The 22,651-nt window shown below is 40.6% G+C and overlaps 1 protein-coding gene across 3 annotated transcripts; it reads right to left on the bottom strand.

The window, feature by feature from the left end:
* Positions 1-2,657: 2,657 nt before the first annotated feature.
* LOC116446871 (TBC1 domain family member 7-like) lies at positions 2,658-20,605 on the bottom strand. 3 transcript variants are annotated; one of them, XM_032115299.1, is made up of 9 exons: positions 19,559-20,605; positions 18,990-19,113; positions 18,191-18,271; positions 15,193-15,380; positions 13,424-13,561; positions 11,663-11,808; positions 4,341-4,470; positions 3,843-3,932; positions 3,432-3,523 (listed from the first exon to the last, which is right to left on the bottom strand). In XM_032115299.1, exons 2-8 carry the CDS (start codon positions 19,099-19,101, stop codon positions 3,888-3,890), a joined length of 840 nt encoding a protein of 279 aa, XP_031971190.1. In that variant the 5' UTR covers positions 19,102-19,113; positions 19,559-20,605; the 3' UTR covers positions 3,432-3,523; positions 3,843-3,887. The 3 variants fall into 3 exon arrangements, with proteins under 3 accessions (XP_031971182.1, XP_031971190.1, XP_031971201.1); XM_032115291.1 differs by lacking the exon at positions 3,843-3,932 and having other exon boundaries at positions 2,658-3,523; XM_032115310.1 differs by lacking the exon at positions 3,432-3,523 and having other exon boundaries at positions 3,843-3,972.
* Between the last annotated feature and the right edge of the window lie 2,046 nt (positions 20,606-22,651).

The following is a 22,651-nucleotide window of genomic DNA, read 5'->3' as shown; positions in this document are numbered from 1 at the left end:
CTGTCCACAGAAATCTGCTGTGTCACTCTTACTTTATGAGCCTCTGAATTACTTTATTTCAGCTGCTTTTGTCTCCATGCTCTCCTGCTTTTCTTTCCATGCAGTCAGGCCCCTTAATAAAGTTCAAATCACTCATCACTTTTCAAGCATCATCCTCTGACATCTGCCATTACTTTGCTTATCTGGAGTTTCCACCACATTTAGACATCAGCTGGAAAATAACTGGTGCGTGCAGCACGGGAGAGCACAGACATGTGGCACCACTCTAAACCTCTCTAGAGAGAAAGTATGGCTTGAGGGAAGAACTGGACCAAATTAAGCTTATTTTTCTTGTTTGCAAAGCGCATGAAGATACTTGGCAGGGCAAAGCTTGAGGGGGAGTGCTTTCACTGTCCAAAGTAAAATGCTTTCAGTGCTGTCTCTGGGGAAATAAAAAGCAGACGGAAGTAAAAAAAAAAAAGAAAAAAAAACCCAATGCTTACCAGCTAGGTCCTAAAGGACAAGCAAGTGTGTAGCAAGCAGTTACATAGCCATTCAAGGAGAAATTATGTAAATAAAGAATACCTCATTTTCAAGCTTCTCAGGAAAAATGAGTATCAGGTAACTTGTCTTCATGTTCCTCCTGGATGACATAGAAGCTAAAAGAAAACAAATAGCAAAGATAAACCCTTCCTCACCTTATTTAGCCAAGGATTTCAGTGGGAGGCTCAACTATGTGCAACATCAAAACATTCTGTGTTAGGAACTACTAGTCCATAGTAGATAAAGGACCAAACTTGGATTTCCCATTAGAAGTGCCAAGTTGGACACCACCGGTTTAGTTCAAGAGGTCCAAGAACCACTGCTCACAACCAACCCCAGGCTGGTGACAATCACTGCAGGCACAGACCCAGGCTTTCCAAACAGTGGACTCCGCTCCAGGCTAGGACTTGGAGGTGTCTTGCCTCAACTTTCCCCCGACGATCACATGCATCGGGCAGTGGAAGCTCCCATTGTGCCATTCTGCTCTCTTGAGAAGCAGGGCTCTGAGCTAAAGCATTATGTTCCACTGGGTGTATGAGCAACTGAGCAATCACCAAAAATTGAGTGTAAGTGAGCCAGGTTCATACTTCCAGTCTATTGGGAATTCAGGGCATTTTCTGCATAAACTGATTCCTTCGTAAATCCACAGCTTAAGTTTGTGAGCGGATCCACTATGAGACACACAAATGCCTCTTACCAGCAGTGAAGGAAGATGGAGTTAAACCACCATGCACTCCCTTGAGAGTTCCCCTTCTTCAGCATAGCCCACAATGAATGACCTGTGCATTAAAGAAACACTCCTGATCCTTCTTTGTACACGGAACTGAAAAAGCTACACACAAACTTCAGCTGGACATTACAGTGGAGCAGCATTTGGGGATCCATCCAACATATAATGGGATATTTAAGTAAAAGTGCTGTTGCTTATGTGGAAAAACAAGTATTTTTTTACTCTGAGGATGACCAAGTACAGGTTGCCCAAAGAGGTGTTACACTCCCTCTCCTTGGAGACAGAAACCACATGGACGTGCTTGGCCCTTGGCAACCAGCTCCAGGTGGCCCTGCTTGGGCAGGGGGATCAGACCACATGGACTCCAGAAGTCCCTGCCAACCTCAGCCTTTCTGTGATTTTGTAGAAGTTGATCTCTCTCCTCTGTGCAGCTTCAGGCCTGCCTACTGATAGAGAAAGGCTTCTTTAAATTAAAAAAAGCTTCTGGAGCCTTCGGTCAAACACTAATTGGAGGAACACTCACTGGCAAGCCTGGAAGCAGTAATGCAGACTGGCATTTCTAATCCAGTGCACCTCTCTTCACAGAATATGAGTTATTGATTCCCTTTCAGGACTGAAACTGCTGAACACCTCCAGTGTCATCGCTGCTTGTTTTTAAATGACCAAGTAATCTACCGTGTAAAGGCCCCAGTGACGCACCCGCACCTTTGGGGTTGTGTGAATTGTGTGCAGCTGGGGGGGAACCTTCACGTGGGCAATCTCTCAGACTGCACCCGTGGCCATTATCTGAGACACCTGTGCACTGCATGTTACACAATGCAGGGCTGTTGGTAACAGAATCTGTGTCTTTCCCGTCCACCCTACCCAGCTCCCGTGCCGGCGCTAGGGAAGCAAGCGCCCATCCAATGTGAACTCAGTGGATTACACTGCAGTGCAGGCACAACAGTGGATTCCAAAGCAGACACAAACACGCTTTTCCTGAACTGGCTGAACTCAGGCATTCCAGCAACACCAACAGCAAGGTCTCAGTATCCATCAGAGATCATCTCCCCAGGACTTTAGGGGTAACCCCAGCTGAGTCCCAGGCTCCCCCACTTAACTTGCTGCAAAGTAAACATGACCCAGCTTAAAACAAAAGTTTCTAAAGCATTTCAAGTCTGCACGACACCCCGTGCAAGCTGAACACTCTCTCTCAAGTGCAGTGAGCATCCTTGGCACTCAGCAGACAGAGCTGAATCAAGTAACAGCTTGAATCAAATAACAGCTAAGCAACACATTTTTATGTACAATTCCGTGGTCTATGCAAGAGGTAGAAATAGAATTTTACACTTTTACAAGAAAAACATCAGTTCCCCAGTAAACCTCTATCTATGGCTAATCACTCTACTTTTATGTACATCATGAATTACATTTCTGTACTGAATTTATTTTGAAATCTAAACCAAACAAGAATCAAATTACAACAGCTTCGAGCCGAGCACTCAACAGAAGCAACGGTTATTACTGGGCTGTGATTCTGAATTATATTGGCTCATCCCCCTGATTTTCTCCATACCTGCACAGATCCACTTCTCTAGAATATCTTCCATGAAGAACAAAGGAGATACAGCCACAGAAAGCTGTCTGACAGCTAAAAAGAAAGTATTTTAAAACACTTCGGAAAAGGATGTCACCCTGGTCATTGTGATGTCCTGTACCTCAGATTTGGGAAGCTTCATTTACCTGAAAATTTACAGTGTTAATAGAGTACAATTACATTTCTAACAAAAGCATGCTCGTTCACCACCCAGCAGGCTGACATTCAGCAAATTCACCGTACAAACACATCCAGGTAGTAACTGGTTATATCTAGTATAAGCTGGCATACTGCAACATCTTAAAATTACAAGTAAATCTATTTACCTTGCTTCAAGAGTTAGGTTTACTTCTGCAAAAGCAAGAGAGCACACTGTGCAATCAAAATACTGTAGCTGGATGATCAATTAACACTTCAGACATCATCAACCACCACTAAGTATCTTCATTCCACCTGTATTTATTGAAAAATATTTACATATTGGTTACCATGCTTTGATAGCATCTTTACCCAAAAGGGTTAATGAAGAACATCACACTAGGATGGTAAAATGTCTTTTCAAAAGTCTTTTTTTTTTTTTCCCAAGCTGTCACAAGCCAAGAGAGCTCTCAGACTGAGTGTGCTGGAGTCCCGCAGTGCGTGCGCCACAGATCCACGGCTTTGCTGACAATGGCGTCGGTGTTGTCCTGAGGAATCTACAAAAGATCAAGGCAAGGTGCCTGGTCAGGGCACTCCATTTAGACTGTTTAATTTAAAATAAAGATTTTCAATTTCCAGTTTAGATTTTATCTCTTTATAAAAAAGAAAACAAAACTAGAATCCCATCTCCCTGTCCTCCCATCCCACCATCCCTCAGTCCTGCACACACCATATTACAGCCAGGTTTTGGACAAAAAGCTTTTATTTCCAAAATGCTGATAAGCAGCCAGGCATCTCACAGTTCCCATATCCCTGACACCCGGCATAACTCACACTGGCCATCCATGACCACAAACTGTATCTCATTTAACTCACCTGGGTTACACTGGGACCCTACAGCCCTGCTGAGATGGCTCGTTACTATTCAGTGTCAGGAAGGCTCAGGGTCAGGTTCATGATCCCATGCTCACGTCAACAGAACACTGCTTGAGTCTACAGATTTGCACTCAGGCAAGAAGCAAAAAACATTGCCAGAAATCAACCCTTCTAAGAAACCTCCAGAAAACTTAACCTAACCTGACCTGCACTTACTTTCACAGAAAAACCCTGTAGTATCACAAGGAATGTTAATTCTGTACAGACATAGCTAATACATTCCCTAAGCCTAAAAAACATTTCATTCTATGGAAGCCTTACCTCCTGATAGAAGAAGTTATTATTCTCATTGCTGTGCATTCTCCCTTCACCTTGATACTGCTAGACTGTTCTCAGTAATGTAATAATATCTTTGGCACATCTGCAGCAGGCAAGCAATTCAGGCTGAAACAGTTATAAGCTATAAAAGGTAATGCAAAGCATAATTAGAGTACTTACATTTTCCAAAAACTGTGTGATCTTTTCTGCAGTATTCAGTGCTATTATCTTCATTTTAAAGGTTAATAATATTTCCACAGCAACAAAAACAAGAATCTTGCAGGATCCACTAATAACTTTGTCCCAAACTCTAAAAGAAAAGTGAAAAGGAATCACTAAACATTACTGCAGTGCTTATCTGCTTATTTCTCTGCTAGAACAGCATTTGTACAACCATCTCTATCCAGATTATTTTTCTGAAGAAAAGCAACATATTGAATTATTCAGGTCAGGATAAATAGAAGACATTTTATCAACTCCTCAATCTGTACAGAGCAGAGGGATGGCAAGCAGTAATTGGTATGTACTGATACGGTGTGTTGCTGTTTAGAAATTGAACCGTTTACAAGCTCAAGCACAAAAAGCAAATCTTGGCTTAATAGCCTGGACTGTAACAACTACTCTACAGCATGTAGTAAAGGTGAGAATTTTTGCTAGTGCAAAAAAAAAGAAATTAACTTCATTAGCATGCTTAATAAAGATACTCTTCAAACAGCTAACTTGCTAAAAATTCAAAGCTATGTAAGACTGAGCTATTACATCTCAAGCAGGTTAATATTCCAGGTCATTACTGTATGAGATACAATTATGACCTAACAGCAGGATGTAATCCATGATGTTTAAATTAGACAGAAGGAACAACTATTACGTCTTCCAATCCATCCCACTGTGCACAGACACTCTCAGAAATACTTAAGCACTCCTACCTCTCATGTGAAACTGTACCTGGACCTCACAGTTTTAAGAAAACCTGAAGGGCAGGCCTGCAAAGGCTTCAGCAACAGAACTTGGATGAATATTAAAATGGATCATCTCTACCAAAACAGCCTGCAACAATTTGAAACCGTTCTTCATCCAGCAGCTCTCTCTCAGGCCCAGCTCAACAGACTCAGGATGAAAGACCACACAAAACATTGTGAAACCATCTGTCAGATGGCAGCTTTTATGGGCTCACATTATTTTTAGTTCTTGAATTTTAAGAGCTGTGTCAAAAAGAGTTTCTGAGGATTACAGTTCTTGCCCCTTCTGGGCACTTGTTCAAAGTATTTCTCCTTCCAAATAAAAACATGGGGGAATAAATATCACACACTATCCTCCATAATTTCTGAATATAGTAACGCTAACTGAAAAACATCTTCGGCGGCCCATCTATAAATTTGGATCTATGGGTGTGCTCCTTCCAGAGACAACCCAATTTTCGTATGACCTCTCTCAGAAGAATTTGCCCTTGAGCCCAGAGTGCCAGCAGAGCACAACACAGGCACAACACAAACTTTGACAGCTGAAATGAAGTGTAGGATCACACTTTTACACAAGGAGTTAAGAGGGGAGGCCCCAGCCGAGAGCCATGATGATGATGAAGGGACCGTGGCATCTCTCCTATGAGGAAAGGTGAGAGAGCTTGGACTGCTCAGCCTGGAGAAGAGGGATCTGGGGAATCTCATCAATGTATACAAGTACCTGAAGAGAGAGTACAAAAAGGGTGGAGCCAGGCTCTTTCCAACCATGCCCAGTGAAGGGACCTGAGGCAACAGGCACAAACTCAAACACAGGACTAGATTTTAACTTATAATGAAGAAAGGAGGAAAAGAATGTGTAACATCCTCAGCACTATTCTGAAAGTAAAAGGAAACAAAAAACCCACATGGACAGATAAAGAAAAAAAAAAGGCACAGCCAGTTTCTTTCCCCCTTGCAATTTAGTTTTAATTCCCTGTCTCACTATGATTAAACAATTAGTACAATTCCCCCAGGGACAGGAACGACACACAATCCAAGATCAAAATCTTACTGCTTCATTTGTGATTCAAGCATCCCAGGAGAAATGATCACTGCAAATATTACACTGCTGTTGAAGTCAGGTCTAGGAAGCTTTAAGCAAGGACATGAGAAAACTGAAACAACAATTCTGTTCAACACTGTACAGGTCACCCCTGTTTACTCCTAGAACATTTTCCTCCACAAACACATCTGTTTAGAACCCAAGAACAACTTCTCCATCTATTTCATGTGCATCAGAACTATAATTATGAGTGACCATTATAGAGAGTAGCAGATCTCAAAAACAGGAAATCATTTTTAAAGTTCATATTAAAGCTCATGTTAATTTGAAAACAAACTTACTCATCCTATTATAAAATATCCAGTCTTCTTTAATTATTTTGCTTCCAATCCTTCTGACTTCAGTCTCCATAATTACATTAGGTTACATGCTATGCTCAGAAAACACTCTATTGTTTTCCTGCATTATTCAGTCTGATTCCAGAACAAATGTTTTAACAATGGCAAAACAGATGCAGTATCTAAATCACCAGTGCCTTAACAAATTTTGGAAGATGGTGCACAGAAAAGTGAGATGTCAGCACTAACCAGCTGTGTCTACTGCAATATTTTTTCCCTTAACATTTCCAGCTATTGTTACTCTTAGTACAACTCCACCAGTGACAATAATCAGGAATGACTGTGCAACACTGTGATCAACAGTCACCACCTTGTCTGTACCAGCAGAGCCAGGAACAACAACATAGACTGTGTCAAAAATGGAAAAAACACATAGCAGTTTCAAGGAAACGGATTTTCTGATGATCCTCTTCTCATACAGCAATCTTTATACACTGTAAATCTACTGATGGTAACAGGTGTCCTGCTTTCACTCTATGAATAATAGCAATCATTTAAGGTCAAGTTTACTGCTAGAGACTGCAACTCTTTACCCATTCTTTGATACTCTTAGAGAGGGGGAAAGTATAAGAGAAATATCATGAAACTGTGCCTACAGCCCTAATCAGGAATGCAGAAAAATAAACACGTGTTCTGAATGAAATTCACTGTTTTGTGTGACTATCATCCTCCATGAAATACAACTATTCAATTTACCACAGGAACACTCTTGTAGGTATTTCTTGAACAGTGAAGCAGTATTGACAACCACAAGGAAAAATAAAAATAAATAGCAAGTTATAAAGGCAAAGAGCGTGCCAAGGATTATGCAAAAGAAACCATTTACTTTTCACTGAGCTTCTTCTGTAGACAAGATACGCCTCACTCTGTGTGCACCTGTGTGTGAAGGGATGCCATTCTCCAGGCACTTTCTGAGCTTCCTGCACCACTACAATGCAGTAATATACAAGAGGCATCCCAGCATTGCTGCTCTCTTTTTCTGAAATATTACCATTGATGTCACAGCTTTTCCCTACGCTGCAGGGTAAACACACTCAACTTTATTTCCTGGTTCTGGTCCTCCAGTCATATCCAGGCAAGAGATACCTAAAAGGAACCAACGCTTTCTCCTCTGCCTGCAGTTCAAGTGTCCTTCCAGAGGTAACTGGGCATGGAGGGACACGATGAGGCTCACAGAAATCTCACCCTGATCTCATATCATGATCTTGTGCCCATCCATTTGCAGACCTGAAAAGCAGCTCAGTGAGACAAACAGAATTAAGTCTCTCTGTAGTAGCAACCCACATGTACATTCTTATGCCCTCCTGCTCCACAGTAAAATTAAGGCATTTTCCATATTTCTGTTGTTTCTATTAAGAAATCACTTACATTTTGACAACTAAATGTAATTTATGCAGGGCATGGAGATCACAGATGTAAAACCACAAAATTATATTAATACATGTGGTAGTGCCAGTTTGAAGTAATAAGATTTCAGGAGAATGACCAAATACTTTGCCACTAGCAAGTCGCCAGAGACTAATAACCTAACACCACCCAGCTAATGCCAAGCCTTCAGTGCAGAGTACAAACAACAGTAGTCAGGGGCCTGATACGGGATTGGCATCATTAGGCCGTAAAAAATGCCTGGCTCATTCACAATTAAAACTGCAGAGCTGCACTGCTTCTGCTGGATCATGTGGGGTGACAGTGCAGATCAAACCGGCAGCCAAAGTGCCATTTTGCCTGTAGAGCTGAAGCCACAAACAGGATCCCAAGCTTTAAGAGCAGGGATCTCCAGCTGAGGGCCCACACAGCACCACTGGAAAGCTTTCCACTCATGGGCTTACCAAACAGATGAACAGATACGCTGCTGCACGAATCAAGCAAACAGGGCAATGAGGAGTATGAAAACAAAGGCGTGATCCAGTTCTCTCCCTGTCTCAGAGAGAAGTACACCTTTCTGTGCCTCTCAAACCTGTGCTACAGGCTCGTTCATCTCCCAGGGAGCACCCTGTCTATATTCCAGGTGGGATACAGAGTCTTTGAAATGGCCAGTCTGCTCCTCTCTTCTACCAATGTGACAACTTCTTAAAGTTTGTTAAGAAGCTCATCACAGAATATGCCAAGTGTATTAGACACTGCATAAGCCCAAAGGAAAACTCTCCCCATGAAACCTGTCTGAATGTATTTTCCAAGCCTGTTTAAATTAAACTGATGCATAACTTTTACCTATGGTCTAACTCGAAGTGTGCTATAGAATAGTATTTATACTGAGTGACAATGCCTGTCAGGTATTGGCATTGTGCAACTTCATCTCACCATTATCAGGTAAATTTCTGCACAGCACATACAAGTCTTGTACACCTTAGAGGAAAACAAACAAAAAACCAAACCCATGAAACTTAGATTAAGCTGCTTGGCAGAAAAGACTACAGTTCATAGAAAGCAAGCAGCCTCTCTAAGAAGTACAGTGCTAAATCATAAGTTAGATCATAAAAGACTGTGTTCAGATAATCTCTCACTTGACAAGAAAGTAAGCAAAATTCACAGGAGAACTGGAGACCTTCAAACCTCAGCAGTTCCAACACTGACATTTGGATGCATTTCAGATAAGCACTGGGGCTCCTAGATCCTAATCCAAACCAAATCTCCAAGCATTAATTAAGTTCATCTGTCACATACTACCCATGAAGTATGTTATTTCCTCAGCGAATAAGGCCATTATGATTACAACTGAATAATTCAGAAACCTAAACTGCCAAGAAAAAGTGCACTTTCATCATGTTCCCACAAGAACTGCTGGGAAAAGGGATTGTTCTGCCGTCAGAAGTACCAACACTGAAATTTGTTTTTACTTCAGAGTGATACAAAAAGCCAGTATTTTGACCTTTTCCAGGGGGAAAAAAAGTATTAAAAAATTCTAAGTAATCAAAATATTCTATTTCAGTAAGGTAAAATAGTATATGGGAATGCTAAAGATGTATACTGGTTAGACAAAATATTTTATATAAATAAAACTGATTCAAAATGGTAGATATTTGAAACCAAATATTCTGGCAAGATGAAATACAAAATTAAAATTCTTCATCTAGATTTTTCCTTTTACACCATCAGGATGACACATCTCCAATAAAATTTTCAATTTTCAACAGAAATTTTAAAAAAACCCCTCATCTTCCAAGAGCAAATCTGCTCTGATACAAATTCCTCTTTCAGCTCTTGTCCACAGCCATAAGATCCAGTAGCAACACTGAACCACACGAGCTCTAAACTGTAACAAACATCCTATACTATGCATGCTTACATAATTTCTGTAGTCACAGAAGTACTAAAAGCTTTCAACCACCCCATCACAGACAATCACTACACAGACAAGACTATTTTGGAGCCTTATAGGTGCTTGATGAGAAGAACTTGCCACGTAACAATTATCGTGTTGCACCTAAAGGTCTCTATCCTTCACAAAATGGTTTTTCTCTCAAGCATAATCCTTGACAACAGTAAAACCTACAGAACCTCAAAGACCATGGTCCAACAAGAGCAGAGAGAATGATTTCTAATCTTACCGCTTGTTCCCTAAAATCATCTTACTCTTATAAGGGTAAATAAAACATTTTTAAAAGCAGCCATTTTCCACTTTCCTCCACGGAACATGAAGTCCCAGATAAACAAACACACACTGCATCCACTATTCAGATTATGACCAACTTTACCACCATAAAAGCATTTTCTACAAAGCAATTTACAAAGCACTGTTTCCATGCTAGGTTCCTATTTTAGCCACTGAAATCCTGTGATTCCCTCAAAGTAAAACTTCCCTTGAACATTGTTGGTTCTCAAAGTTTTCAGACAGCTGAAAATTACACCATTGTTTTCTTTGTGCCACATCCTGTTCAGCTATCAGCAACTCTTATTAATGCAAAAAGATGTTTCTCTACATTGAGCCTGAATTTCCTGCTTTCCAAGAGTTCTCAGGCAGCAGAATTAGAGAAATCACACAAGCTTCATTTCAAAAGCCCTTCAGTGAAGTGTCATGCACAAGGATTTTTCCCTTCTAAAAGCTCAACATCCTATTTCTAACTGTAGAATCCTGATAATAATCCACTATTTCATTAATTTTGTAATATTAAAGTTGCCCTAGTATTTTTAAAATAAACATTCTGTCATGGTTTAACCCCAGCCAGCAAATGAGCACCAGACAGCCACCCATTTAATATACCCCCCAGTGGGATGGGGGAAGAATTGGAAGGGTAGACGTAAGAAACAAATTTGTGGGTGAAGAAAAAAAAGTTTCATAATTAAAATGAAGTAATAATTTCAAAGAATTGTAAGGAAGAGAAGGAAAACATAACAAAGAGAGGAAAATAAAACCTGAGACAAGCGATGCAACTGAGAACAGTTGCCCACCACCCCAACTGATGGCCAGCAAGTCCCCAAGCAAGTGCTCCCACCTGCCAACCTCTTCCCCAGCTTAATTGCTGAGCATGACTCCACATGAAATCGGATATCCCTAGGGTCAGCTGGAGTCAGCTGTCCAGGCTGTGTCCCCTCCCAGCCAGTCCTCTTTGTGCACCCCCAGCCTCCTTGCTGGTGAGGAGCAGAATGATGCTGTGTAAGCGCTGCTCTGCAGCAACTAGAATATCCCTGTGTTCCAAAACACAGCCCTATACCAGCTGCTCTGAAGAAATTTAACTCTATCCCAGCCAAAACCTATACACATTCCCAAAATCTTTTTCATCTAACACTAACACAGCATTACAATCACTCCCTAAGCACAGATTTTTGTTAAAAAGCCCAAAAACTGACTACTATTCAGCTATGTAACACTGACAGAGGGTTTGGAGTTCTACATCCTAGGAGGCACTAAGTGTCTAACAGAATGAGCTGGTATACTCAGCTCCATTCTTTTTATTTTCAGTGGGTGAAATGATCACACAGAGATTGATTATCTTGCATCAGTAACAAGGGGAATTAAATCCAATTTTATAATTTCCAAGTTAGCAAGAAAGTTAACACCATAATCTTACAGATAAAGTATGGAAAGCTCTTTTCCTGCTAGTGATGACAAAAAGCTGAAATTACTATGCAGTTACAAACAGAAAGAAAAGAAAAAGAACTTGCCTCTGTAAACTGGACTCAGGTAAACATCCTGCAAAACACTTTTTAAACCAAAGATCGTACGGGAGTTTGCTCATTGCAGCACATGCTTTCAGATGCATCAGTAGTCTGTTATCTTCAATGTTCAAATACTGCTCCAGAATTTTTGGCTGAAAAAGAATTAGAAAATTTTAGATAACTCACATCAGAATACCTTCATAGTTAATGCACACTGTAAGACAAGCCTTAAAAATTCAACTGGCATAAAACAACATTAAAATAATGTACCTTCATCGTTTTAAGTGCTCCAAAATACGGGTGTTACTGGCTTTTGCAATTAACTAATTATGTACTTAACCAAAGAAACAACCTCAGCTTCCTTAAATTGCTGACCACTAGCAGAACTTCCAAGATATGCAGTATTCCCTACTGCAGGGAGGTGTTTCAGAGCGTAAGGCAATGCAGAGATTAAACACACACTAATTACTGCTACCTTCACAAGTAAAATTGAGTTTCATGCACCTCAAACCTAATCGCCTTAGCACACATCAAAAAAATTCTACACACAATGCAGCAAAACCCAAAAAATCCATTTTGAGAGCAAATCCCTGTGCAACCCATTAAAAGCTGGACACTGATTGTTTAAAAACCAGAAGTATTTAAAGCATAAACAAGTAGATAATTTTCTCATCTTGTTTAAATTTTAATGTAACACAATACACATTATTATAAATTCTTGAGTACCTTTATGCTTTCTGTCATAGTTAGGCAAACTGCTAAGGACTTCAGCTGTCAAAGGCAGGAAACATTTCCTTTGCCCATATTCTCACCTGAGTCTTGGTACATTGTTTGTATTATAAAAAAAAACAACAAAACAACCTAGGAAGGGAGACGCTTGGCACTCTTCACATAGTACGAACACACACCTTCTTTACAAATGCTCCTTTTGAACTGCTATAGTTGAATGTACCACTCACAGAAACAGGAGGTAGGTTTAAAAACTGTTTCTTAGTTCAAAAAGAATTAACAAGGGCAGGCATAATTTTCCACAACAAATTTCTATTCAGCAATTGCTGGTGCACATGTACTAGATACTTTTACCTCAGAGGATATTGTTAACTAAAAGCTCCTTATCTCTTAAGGCTATTTGATGAATTACAAGAGCTTTCATAATTTTGGTAAGTACGCATTACAATCAAACTTTAATTTTATAAATCAGTAAGACAGAAATTCAAAATGAATATTCTATGATGGTGTTTAAATGATCAGTGCTAAAAGGAAACTACTCCACTTTTTATTATAACCTAATTTGCAATATACTGTTTCTCTAAAGATAGAGTACCCTGCTCCATTTATAAAGTAAAACAACTGTGCTTTGTCTATCATCCAATGAGCAGCATATGGGTGCCAGAGATGCAGCCTAAAAAGTAGCAGATGTACATCAAGATGTTCTTAACTTTTGGCATTTTTAATTCTTTAAAGAAAATTCTTAAGTGACCAATTTGTGAGACATATAATTCAACTAGATACAATGTAACCATTGGACAGCCTAAAAAAAGGTAATTGAGGATTACCATGTAGCAAACAAAAACAATTTCTAATGTTACATTAGACAGGACAGCACAATCCTGCGTGCAAAAAGCACTCCTCCCTTATTCTCAAAACAGCTGGTGGAACAGAATCCAAGGGTGTCACCTCTGGTGTTCCAATTGTCTCCCTGTATTAATGCTTTCTATGATTGCCTCTCCTCGCAAAAGTTAAAAAACAAAGGTGTTTTTTCCATACCAGTTGTTGTAAAGAATCTTTGTGCTTGCTGTTCAGCTGATTCACAAAGCAACTGACAAGCCAATAGCATTCTATAGGATCCTCCACCATTTCCTCCATTGCTTTAGCAATAGCAAGAAACACTTCATCTTCAGGTTCCTGAAAAACAAAGCCAAAAAAAGTGAACTACACAGAAGTATTGGACTATTCTAATTTAAAGTATTCATATATTCCTTTTCTCTGTTATTCAGGGAAAAAAAAAAACAGGAATCAATGTACACGAAGTGCTGTTCTGACACTCCTAAACAAGACATTGGGCAGCAGCTGCATGATGATGGCAGGTATCTATTGAAACAGAGCAAGTAAGACTTGTCTTGCTTTTAAAACCAAAACACACTTCAGTATATGGAGAGTCGTAAATACTACTGGGATATGTCTCTCACACAGACTGCTGCAATATACACATACCCCTACTTGAACTCTCTGCATTCAGATGCACAAAACACTCGGTAGACTTCTGTTTGTTACCCAAACATTTCAAAATATTTACATCATTCTGACATCTCTTTATCTCCCTCTGCCTCTACAATAAAACACCTGCATTACTATCAAGAGTAACCTCTCCTAAGTTTAAGGGGACAGTGACTGCACTGAAAAGAGAGCAAATGCTTTCTGCAGGAGCAAAACAAACCTGAGTTACAAGGCTAATGACTGTGGCTCTGCTAAACACCATCGCTGTGAAACCTCACCACAGCCCTGAGAGCAGCTCTGAGATGCACTGACAAAACACTTGCTCAGAAGGCAATACTGCTCTAGAAGGGCGGAATCTTCAGTCCACTGTATCACATGCCAAGACCAAGGAAAATTCTCTGCTGGAAATTTGCAGGGTAGGATGGCCACCTTCCTAGGAAACGGTAAAGGTATGAAAACATTCCCTCCTCTGACAAGAGAACACTGCATGTAATCCTCCATTTCAAAATATTACTGTATTTTCCATATTAACTTTAACTTTTTTTTTTAATTTTGAACTTTTCTTTAAGTACTTATGTCAAAATTTGTGATTACAGATGAAAAATTACAAATTAAGCTGGGCTAGAGTGAATATGGATAAATTAACATTAACTAGAGGAAGAAATCCACTTAGAAAGCTCTGTGGCTCCTTTAACCATCTCCTATTTCATGGAGGCTTACACGAAAAGAACCACACATTGTTTTTATCATCACACTTCCAACTTACCATCACAACACAGCCTTGTTTAACCACATGGGTGTACACTCTGAACTGCAGAGTAGTGCATTACCTGACAGAAGCCCAGGTCAGTTCAGACCAAGATAAAAAGGACGACAGTACACTAACGTCTAGATTTAAAAACAAGTAATTTAAATATTTTATGCCACTTGCTTTAAATCACTGCTTGCACAGGCTCTGAATTATCCTTGTTCCACGACACGTAAGAACCTATGAGCTCCAATGAGATTATGTAATTTTTATTTCAGTGCTATAAAGAAACTGAAGTGCCCTGGAGTACAGAAGGCTTAAAACCTAGCAGGCAAAATACACAAGAGATTTTAAGGCATGAAATCTTACGTAAGTACTTAGGGGAAGAAAAAGAGAAAAGCACTTTGACTAAAATTCCTTATTTTATACTAGTACTTCTCTGTTTTCCATTCACCTTATTTGATTTATTTACAAGCATTTGTGGGTGACATGCAGTTCAGTTTCTCACTGGTTTATAGTTTCAAGTTCAATAAAGTACTGTATTTAAAAGACTGTTAAAATGACAACTGACCAGTGGAAAAGCTATGTTTCGAGGCAATTTTCCTGATTCCAGTTGATGTATGCGGAGAAAAACATCAACCTGTGGGGTAGAATCATTAATAAATCGAATGACACGAAGAGCATGGTGAATATCCCAGTACTGCTCCTTCCGGTACTTCATCACCAAAGCATGAGACTCATGGTGAGGAGGAATAATTCCTAAAAACAAAAATAAAATAAAGAAAATAATTAAAAGAAAAATATAAACAATGTAAGGAGAATTCTTACTTGTTACTTTTTATACCTATCTAGTTTTCAGTACTGTACTAGTTGTATATTTGTGCCCAGCTTCCATTTATTTTGAAAACAAAGTCAGTGCAGAATGATTTTTATACACATTAGCTATTCATTTTCTCAAATTCCACATTGTCTGAGATGACAGAGAATATATACATGCAATTAACTAATACAAAGACACTGTAGACTCCAGTATTACTTTACTGCCAGAAAAGTCTTTACTCAACTGTATCACAGATTAATCCTCCCTAAAATGACATTCAAAAACCAATATCAATCAGTTGAATCAGCTAAAGATTAAAACTTAAGAATGCCACATAGTCATTTGCAAAGTAACATCTGTTATTTTCTTAGCACAACACTAATATCTTTTCTCGTTTCCTGGGAGAAAAAAAAATCTAAAATAAATAGAAATATCTAAGTAGAAAGGCAAAGAAAATCACACAGCATCTCCACAAGAGAGACTCAACATTTCACTCAATCCTCCCCCTTACTCAAGACTCAATCTTGCCATGCACTGATGTTCATGACAAAACTGTCACAGCCTGCAACAGAAATAAAAACTTACATACACCTAGGCAAAAAAATGTCATTTCCCTATCATTAGTGGAGCAGAATTCTTCCCAGCATAGAAACCCATGAGAACAAAGTATTCTTCAAAAGTCAGCTCTGAAACAAGCTGCCTGCTGCTTTTACCTCTCCTTCAAAGAAAAAAATATTCCTGCCAAGTGTTAAACCACAAAATGGCTGAGTTTAGGAACAAGCACATCAGACAAAAAATTATCTTTTCTTTTCCAGCTGCAAACTTGTCTGCATTTCAAAAGCTGGGACAAAGCAAGACATCTTCCACGATACGCCAAAAGAGAGTCAACATCATAACTGTATGTACACACTGCCAGCTGCTCTCCTCAAACACAGAGGACAACCTTAGGCAGGCAAAAAGAAGCTGAAACAACAGAGGGGTGCCTGGAAACCATCATGAGTCATCCTTGAACAGGAAGGTAACAGAGGCATTGCTGACACACCATGTCACCTGGGACATCAGCAAGCCTTGGTACATGTCTGGGACAGTTTTGTTGACAGGACAGACTTCCTCTTCTTAAATTATTAACATGCAACACCTCTCACCAGACATGGACTGGGCTGTGGTTCCAATCATTTAGGGAAGAGATATTTTGCACTGTCCTTCTCAATACCAGCTTTTCTAACAACTGTTAACACCAAAATACAGCGTAAGAAAAGCCCCCCTGTACCTCTGTTCACCCAAGGCATGTCAGAGAATGACAGTACAAATACTTGAAATCATAGAATATCCCAAGTTGGAAAGGACCCACAAGGAACACTGAGTCCCTCTCCTGGCCCTGCACAGGACCACTCCAAAAAATCACACCATGTGCCTGAGAGCATTGTCCAAACACTTCTTGAACTCTGCCAGGCTTGGTGCTGTGACCACTTCCCTGAGGAGCCTGTTCCAGTGCCCAGCCACGCTCTGGGTGAAGGACCTTTTTCTGATATCCAACCTAAAGATCCCCTGAGACAACTTCATGCTGTGAAATGAATCACTCTGGGTTTAAAATACAAAATACTTTTAAGAACCAGTATAAGTTTCCATGCAGTTGACTCAGAAGGTGTTTTGTGTTATCATATGATTCACAGATCCTTTATCTAAAACAGCCCAAGTTCTGGCTCTGCAGTGAGCCAAAAATTTGCAAAGAGACTGTATTTTGCTATTATAATTTTGGCTGAAGGATTCTGTACTGAGTCACTTGCCCAAAACTCCTATGCTATATTTCCCACTACTAATATTTCAAAGGATGCTGACTACTTCACTAGTGCCCAGGGTACAATAATCTTTCTAATGGCAGAGGCTTTTATCAAGTAGGACTACTCAGTTCAACGCCAAGAACTTCAAGGGTTGTAAATAGATCTTGCCCCTTCTGTGCACTATTGATTTACTACCTCTGCCGAAAAAAAGGCTTACAAATCCAAATAATCAGGAACATGAAGCCACAACTTTCAAATTTTAGAAAATTGGAGGGGGAAAATAATGAATTAAAAAATTAATATTTTTTTTAAACCCCTCCTGTCTCCAAGTGGACATGACGTTGCATCTAGTCAACCAATGCACTTAACCAGTTAGTGCAAAGTCATTTGTACTTTTTAATTAGTCACCTGACTAGTGCACTTCTAGGAAAATACAATCTATTTATGGTTTTTACAGTTTCTGGGGATACCATTAAATTGTCTTCGGCCTTGTATCTTCTGCAATGGCAAATACAATTCAAAGCCAGAAGCAAAACCATAAGAAACCAAGATTCTGCAGAACATGAGCTTCTCTTTAGAATAAACATGCACTCCATGCTTCATGCAGTTTAAAATTAATCACAACTTTACTTCAACTTAACTGTCTGTTATTTCAGGAACACAACTGACTATCTTATCAGGTATCGATGACTTCTTATAATCCACATTTCAAATCCATTTCATACATTTACTTGGATAATGTTACAAAGTTAAATACAGAAACACACTCTCCTAGGCACATTTCAGCAAAGTTCTCAAAAACTTGTTTTATAATTGCCATTGTATATCTGAGGTGGATACAAAAGTAGGCTAAATATCTATCAGTAGGCAAGGTAGTATGGAATAATCCATGTCATTACTCCTTTAAAGACAAAAAAAAACCCCAAACCAAAGAGAAAAAAGTGCACCTTCCATGTTATACTTCATACCTAGAAGCACTTTCCACACCAGTACACGATACATGGATGGAAGAGGAAACCTCTGACTAAATGTGCAAAGCTTCTCAACATCTGTAAAGAAATAAAAAGGAAAAAAAAATCAGGACAAATTTAGATATGATTAATTATAAATAGGTCTGCATCTCTGATCCAGCTAAGTATGACAAACTTTAGCTGCAGATTGAAATCCCCACTTCCATCATTTACTATCAACAAATACTTTCACTGCTTCAAACCAAGAATAGACCGTGCTCTCTAAGTGCGACAATTTTGACAAATACATACGTTGGCCTGACTTACAGTAAAACTACTCCAGGTTTCATCAGGAGGAAACTGTGCCATTTTTATAGGCATTTTCTAAACTGTGTCACTGTCAAAACAATTAAGGCCTTTTTTAAAGGGACAACATTTATCTTTCTGTTCTGTTAGAGATGTGGCACTCCTCAGGGACCAACAGCAACAACATCTTCATTGCTTTGAAGTTAGATGGAATTGACAGCATGAGACGATGCATTCTCAGATTAAAATTGCTTTCCCTAAAAAGCTTTTAGTTTCTTGGGCACAGAGAACGAGAGAAGGGGAAAAAAGAAACAATCAAGCTGACAAATCCATAATAATATTAAAAATCAGATTTCCAGATCTTTGAAAATGAAACGTCTGCTAGCACTAACTGAGAGATTACTACATAAAGATGCAAAACTTAAATGAGTATTAAGCAGATCAGGAAAACATTTTCTATTACTCCCTCCCCAACTCCCAAGAAATAGAGGAAACAGTGAAATCAACTCGCCCAAACGGTCATCTTTTAACAGAATTTCCAGCGACTTCTTTTCTTCAACTCCACGAAACCCCACTTTTTCATAATATACTGAGCGGAAGTTTCTCTGAGAGTCGTCAGCCATGACTGATCCCTTCTGGAAAAACAATTAATTCCTCTGAAGACTTACAAGAATACATTGCTATTGCTTTAAGGTCAAGTAATTTTGCACACTGATAGAAGCTTACTAAGTTTCTAGAGTATTAATAAACCCTACAGAATATTAAAATCTTCCAGGATTTTTTTTGTCACATACTAACATAAACAATGACAAACGTAATTTAATCTAAACAAGGTCTAAAGATACCAACTTTACAAACAAAACACAGGGATTTTAAAAAATTATCCACATAGCAAATTATGCTAATTTTCAAGAAGTTTTTTTTAAAATTGCTGGAGAAACACTTAACACTTTACACCACACTGTGTACTTCAAAACCAATATAAAAACTACAGTTACGAGTCTGGCAAAATTTTGACTACAAAAACCCTACTCAGGTAGAACTGTTACCCAGGTAAGTAAAATTAAGTTTCATACTCACCAGCCAAGGTAATCAGAAGCAAGAACAAGCCAGTGCTGGCCTCAGTGGCACAGGGGTGACCAGGAAGAATAAGGCTGGGTATGTAGGTTTCTTCTTAAGTTGCAGGTAAGAATTAAATGTTCATGTTGTTACCAGCTGCTGTAACAGCCACAGCCTTGAGCTTGTTATTCCAGCGCTAAAACCAAGTAAATGTCTCATCCCCATAGTGGAAACAAAGGTAAATTCCAGTGAGTGCTCTGTGTGTCCTAACAACTGTAAATGACATTTCAATTCAGTTCAACCCTCTAACTATCAATTCTCTCTTCTCTGCAGGCTTGCAAACATGAGATAGTTCTGTTTCCTAACTCAAAGGACAAAGAACAATCTTAACTTTTATGTCCATTGACAGCAGCAAAACTTGGAGAATTTTTTTTTTTTCCCGTGTGTTTGTTAAATAAATCGGTTTTTTCCCTTTTTCACTTTCCTCCGAGGAATTTCTTCCCGAACCTGGTGGGGGAGGGATGGCTGTAACCTGCTTTCTACCAGAGGACATTCAAATTCGGACTTTATTCTGAATTTGTCTCAAACCAGGACAACCTAGCAGGCCTATTTGTGTTCCAAATTATGTCTGCTTTTAGTGCTTTGTAGGATCAGGGCCAAGACAAGACAGCAAAACACAAACCAGCAAACAACTGAATTAGTGCTTTCTGAGATAGGCCAAATTACTTCAAAACCAGAGAAAAAAGAAGTAAGTATTACTTGCAACACATTCCAGCCCTGCACTATCCTTATGAAAATGACTGTGATGGTCAAGTGTGGTGCATTTAAGGGTCCAGTGATCACAGCACTCACTGTTTACATTGCAGCCATGTCTAAAAGCAGACTTAAGATGCGATAGACACTCAGCTACTTTTGAAAATTTCCAGACTCTCATTTACGTTTTCAAATTTTGAAAAGCTGAATTTATTAAAGGTTGTTTAGAAAAATAATTTTAAAAGAACCCACGTCTAGCCCATACCACTTGTGGAAAGCTGTCAGGAGACACAGAATGGGAATATTAAACATAATTTGAAAAGTAACAACAGAATGGGAATATTAAACATAATTTGAAAAGTAACAGCATGACCTATTAGTCAGGAATACTATTTTAATAATTTTAAACTAGCACTATAACAGCAGTACATTTTATTTACTCATTGGTAAAAGGAGGAAGATAGTTTATATACTCCCTCACAATTTAGGATTTGTATTTTCATGCTAGACAAACGACCATTGTGCCAATCTTTAAATCTATCTTCAATAAACTGGAAAAAGAAAGGGGGAAACAAGTCCTTAGCCAGCTCCTTGGAAGTGTGCTGTACAGAAGAGTGCAATTAACTCGTTCTGTCTTCAATTAATGCATTTTCGGCCTCAACAGAGGCTTCCATGGTATCATTAAGTGTCACGCCAGGTGAAGCAGCAGCAGCGCCGCACAGGCCCGGGGTGCGGAGCCACAGCACTCTGCCGCCGACCGAGCACCCTTCCCTCGCAGGCCCTGCCGGAGGGCCCCCCCACCCGGCCGTACCTCGGGGCTCAATTCCCGGCCTCCGTCACAGTCCCAGAGGAAAACACGGGCACACTTGGGCACGGGATCAAGTCACCCCCAGGAACCCGGACCGCGCCGAGCTCGCCCCGCCGCCCCCCAGCACCTCGGGCAGGCGGGCGCGGCCGGAGCGCGGCGCGGCTGCGGCGCATGCGCGGGCCCGTCCCGCCCCGGCGGCGGGCGGAGCGCTGGGGACGCTCGGGGGCCGTGGGCTGTCCGGCGGGCGTCTCGCAGCCTCTCGGGTTCACGGGGCTCCTCACGCACCCGACCTGTGCTCCCCGTCACCCCCCAGCTCAATCCTCTGCCCTCAGAGGGCATCCGTCCCTTAGAGCCGGCTGCCCGCATGGCGCGGGGTGCGCTGAGGGCTGCACCGCGTTGTTGGCTGTAACGCGTGTGCTCGGTGCTTCTACCCCATCCGCGGTGACTCCTAGGGACGCGTTAGTTAGAGAGACCTCTGGGAAGCAAAGTGCATTTCGCAAAACCAAGGTTTACTGGGGTGCATGGGATCAAAGTACGGGATGATAATTATCCCGCCCCTCAAAACAGATAAAGGACCTACATATCGCTGCCGAAAGCCTCGAAAACCAACCTGTGCTGCTGAAACCTTGGGGCGTCAAACTAGTAGTGTGATTTTGATTCGGGGCTAGGGTTCTTCTGTAGTTGTTGGTGATGCTTATGTTTGAGATCTTGCCAGCCCCTCGCTGTGCGATTGCAAGGACCAGACAGCTGCTTGCAGCAGGAGCAGAGTTTTCAGCTCGTGGCCCCTTCTCAGGAGCAGAAACTTGACCGAGGCCATCGAGTGCCTGAGCTAGCTGCAGCAAGGTTTTGAAGTACCAGAATCACAGAGTCAATTAGGTTGGAAAAGACCTTTGAGATAATCGAGTCCAACCTTTGACCAAATACCACCTTGTCAAGTAGACCAGAGTGCCACATCCACTTCTTCCTTAAACACCTCCAGGGACAGTGACTCCACCACTTTCTGGGCAGCCCATTCCAATGTTTAGACACCCTTTCTTTGAAGAAATTCTTCCTTATGTCCAACCTGAAACTCCGGAGAGGAAGCTGACCCCCACCTGGCTTCACCCTCCTTTCAGGCAGCTGCAGAGAGCAATAATGTCCCTCCTGAGCCTCCTTTTCTCCAGGCTGAACACCCCCAGCTCCCTCAGCCACTCCTCACAGGACTTGTGCTCCAGACCCTTCCCCAGCTTCGTTGCCCTTCTCTGGACCTGCTCCAGCACCTCAGCATTATTCTTGAATTGAGGGTCCCAGAACTGGGCACAGCACTCGAGCTGTGGCCTCCCCAGTGCCAAGGAGAGAAGACAAGGCAGCTGCTTTGGTTATGGGGCCTATTTTCAAATGCACAGAAAGTCCCATTATTTTAATCTTGCCCCACACTTTTGAAGCCAAGGAGAAAGCACACTCTTGAAGAATGGGCAAGGCTTTTGTCAAACCCAGCTCACACAGCAGTGGTGTTTTTTGGGTCAGTGCAAGTCCTAGCAAACCTTGAAATAATTCTACTCAGCAGCAGGTGG

The sequence above is a fragment of the Corvus moneduloides genome, chromosome 1, assembly GCF_009650955.1.
Source record: "Corvus moneduloides isolate bCorMon1 chromosome 1, bCorMon1.pri, whole genome shotgun sequence".
NCBI classification, from domain to species: domain Eukaryota; kingdom Metazoa; phylum Chordata; class Aves; order Passeriformes; family Corvidae; genus Corvus; species Corvus moneduloides.
This window is presented reverse-complemented; position numbering and strand designations above follow the sequence as displayed.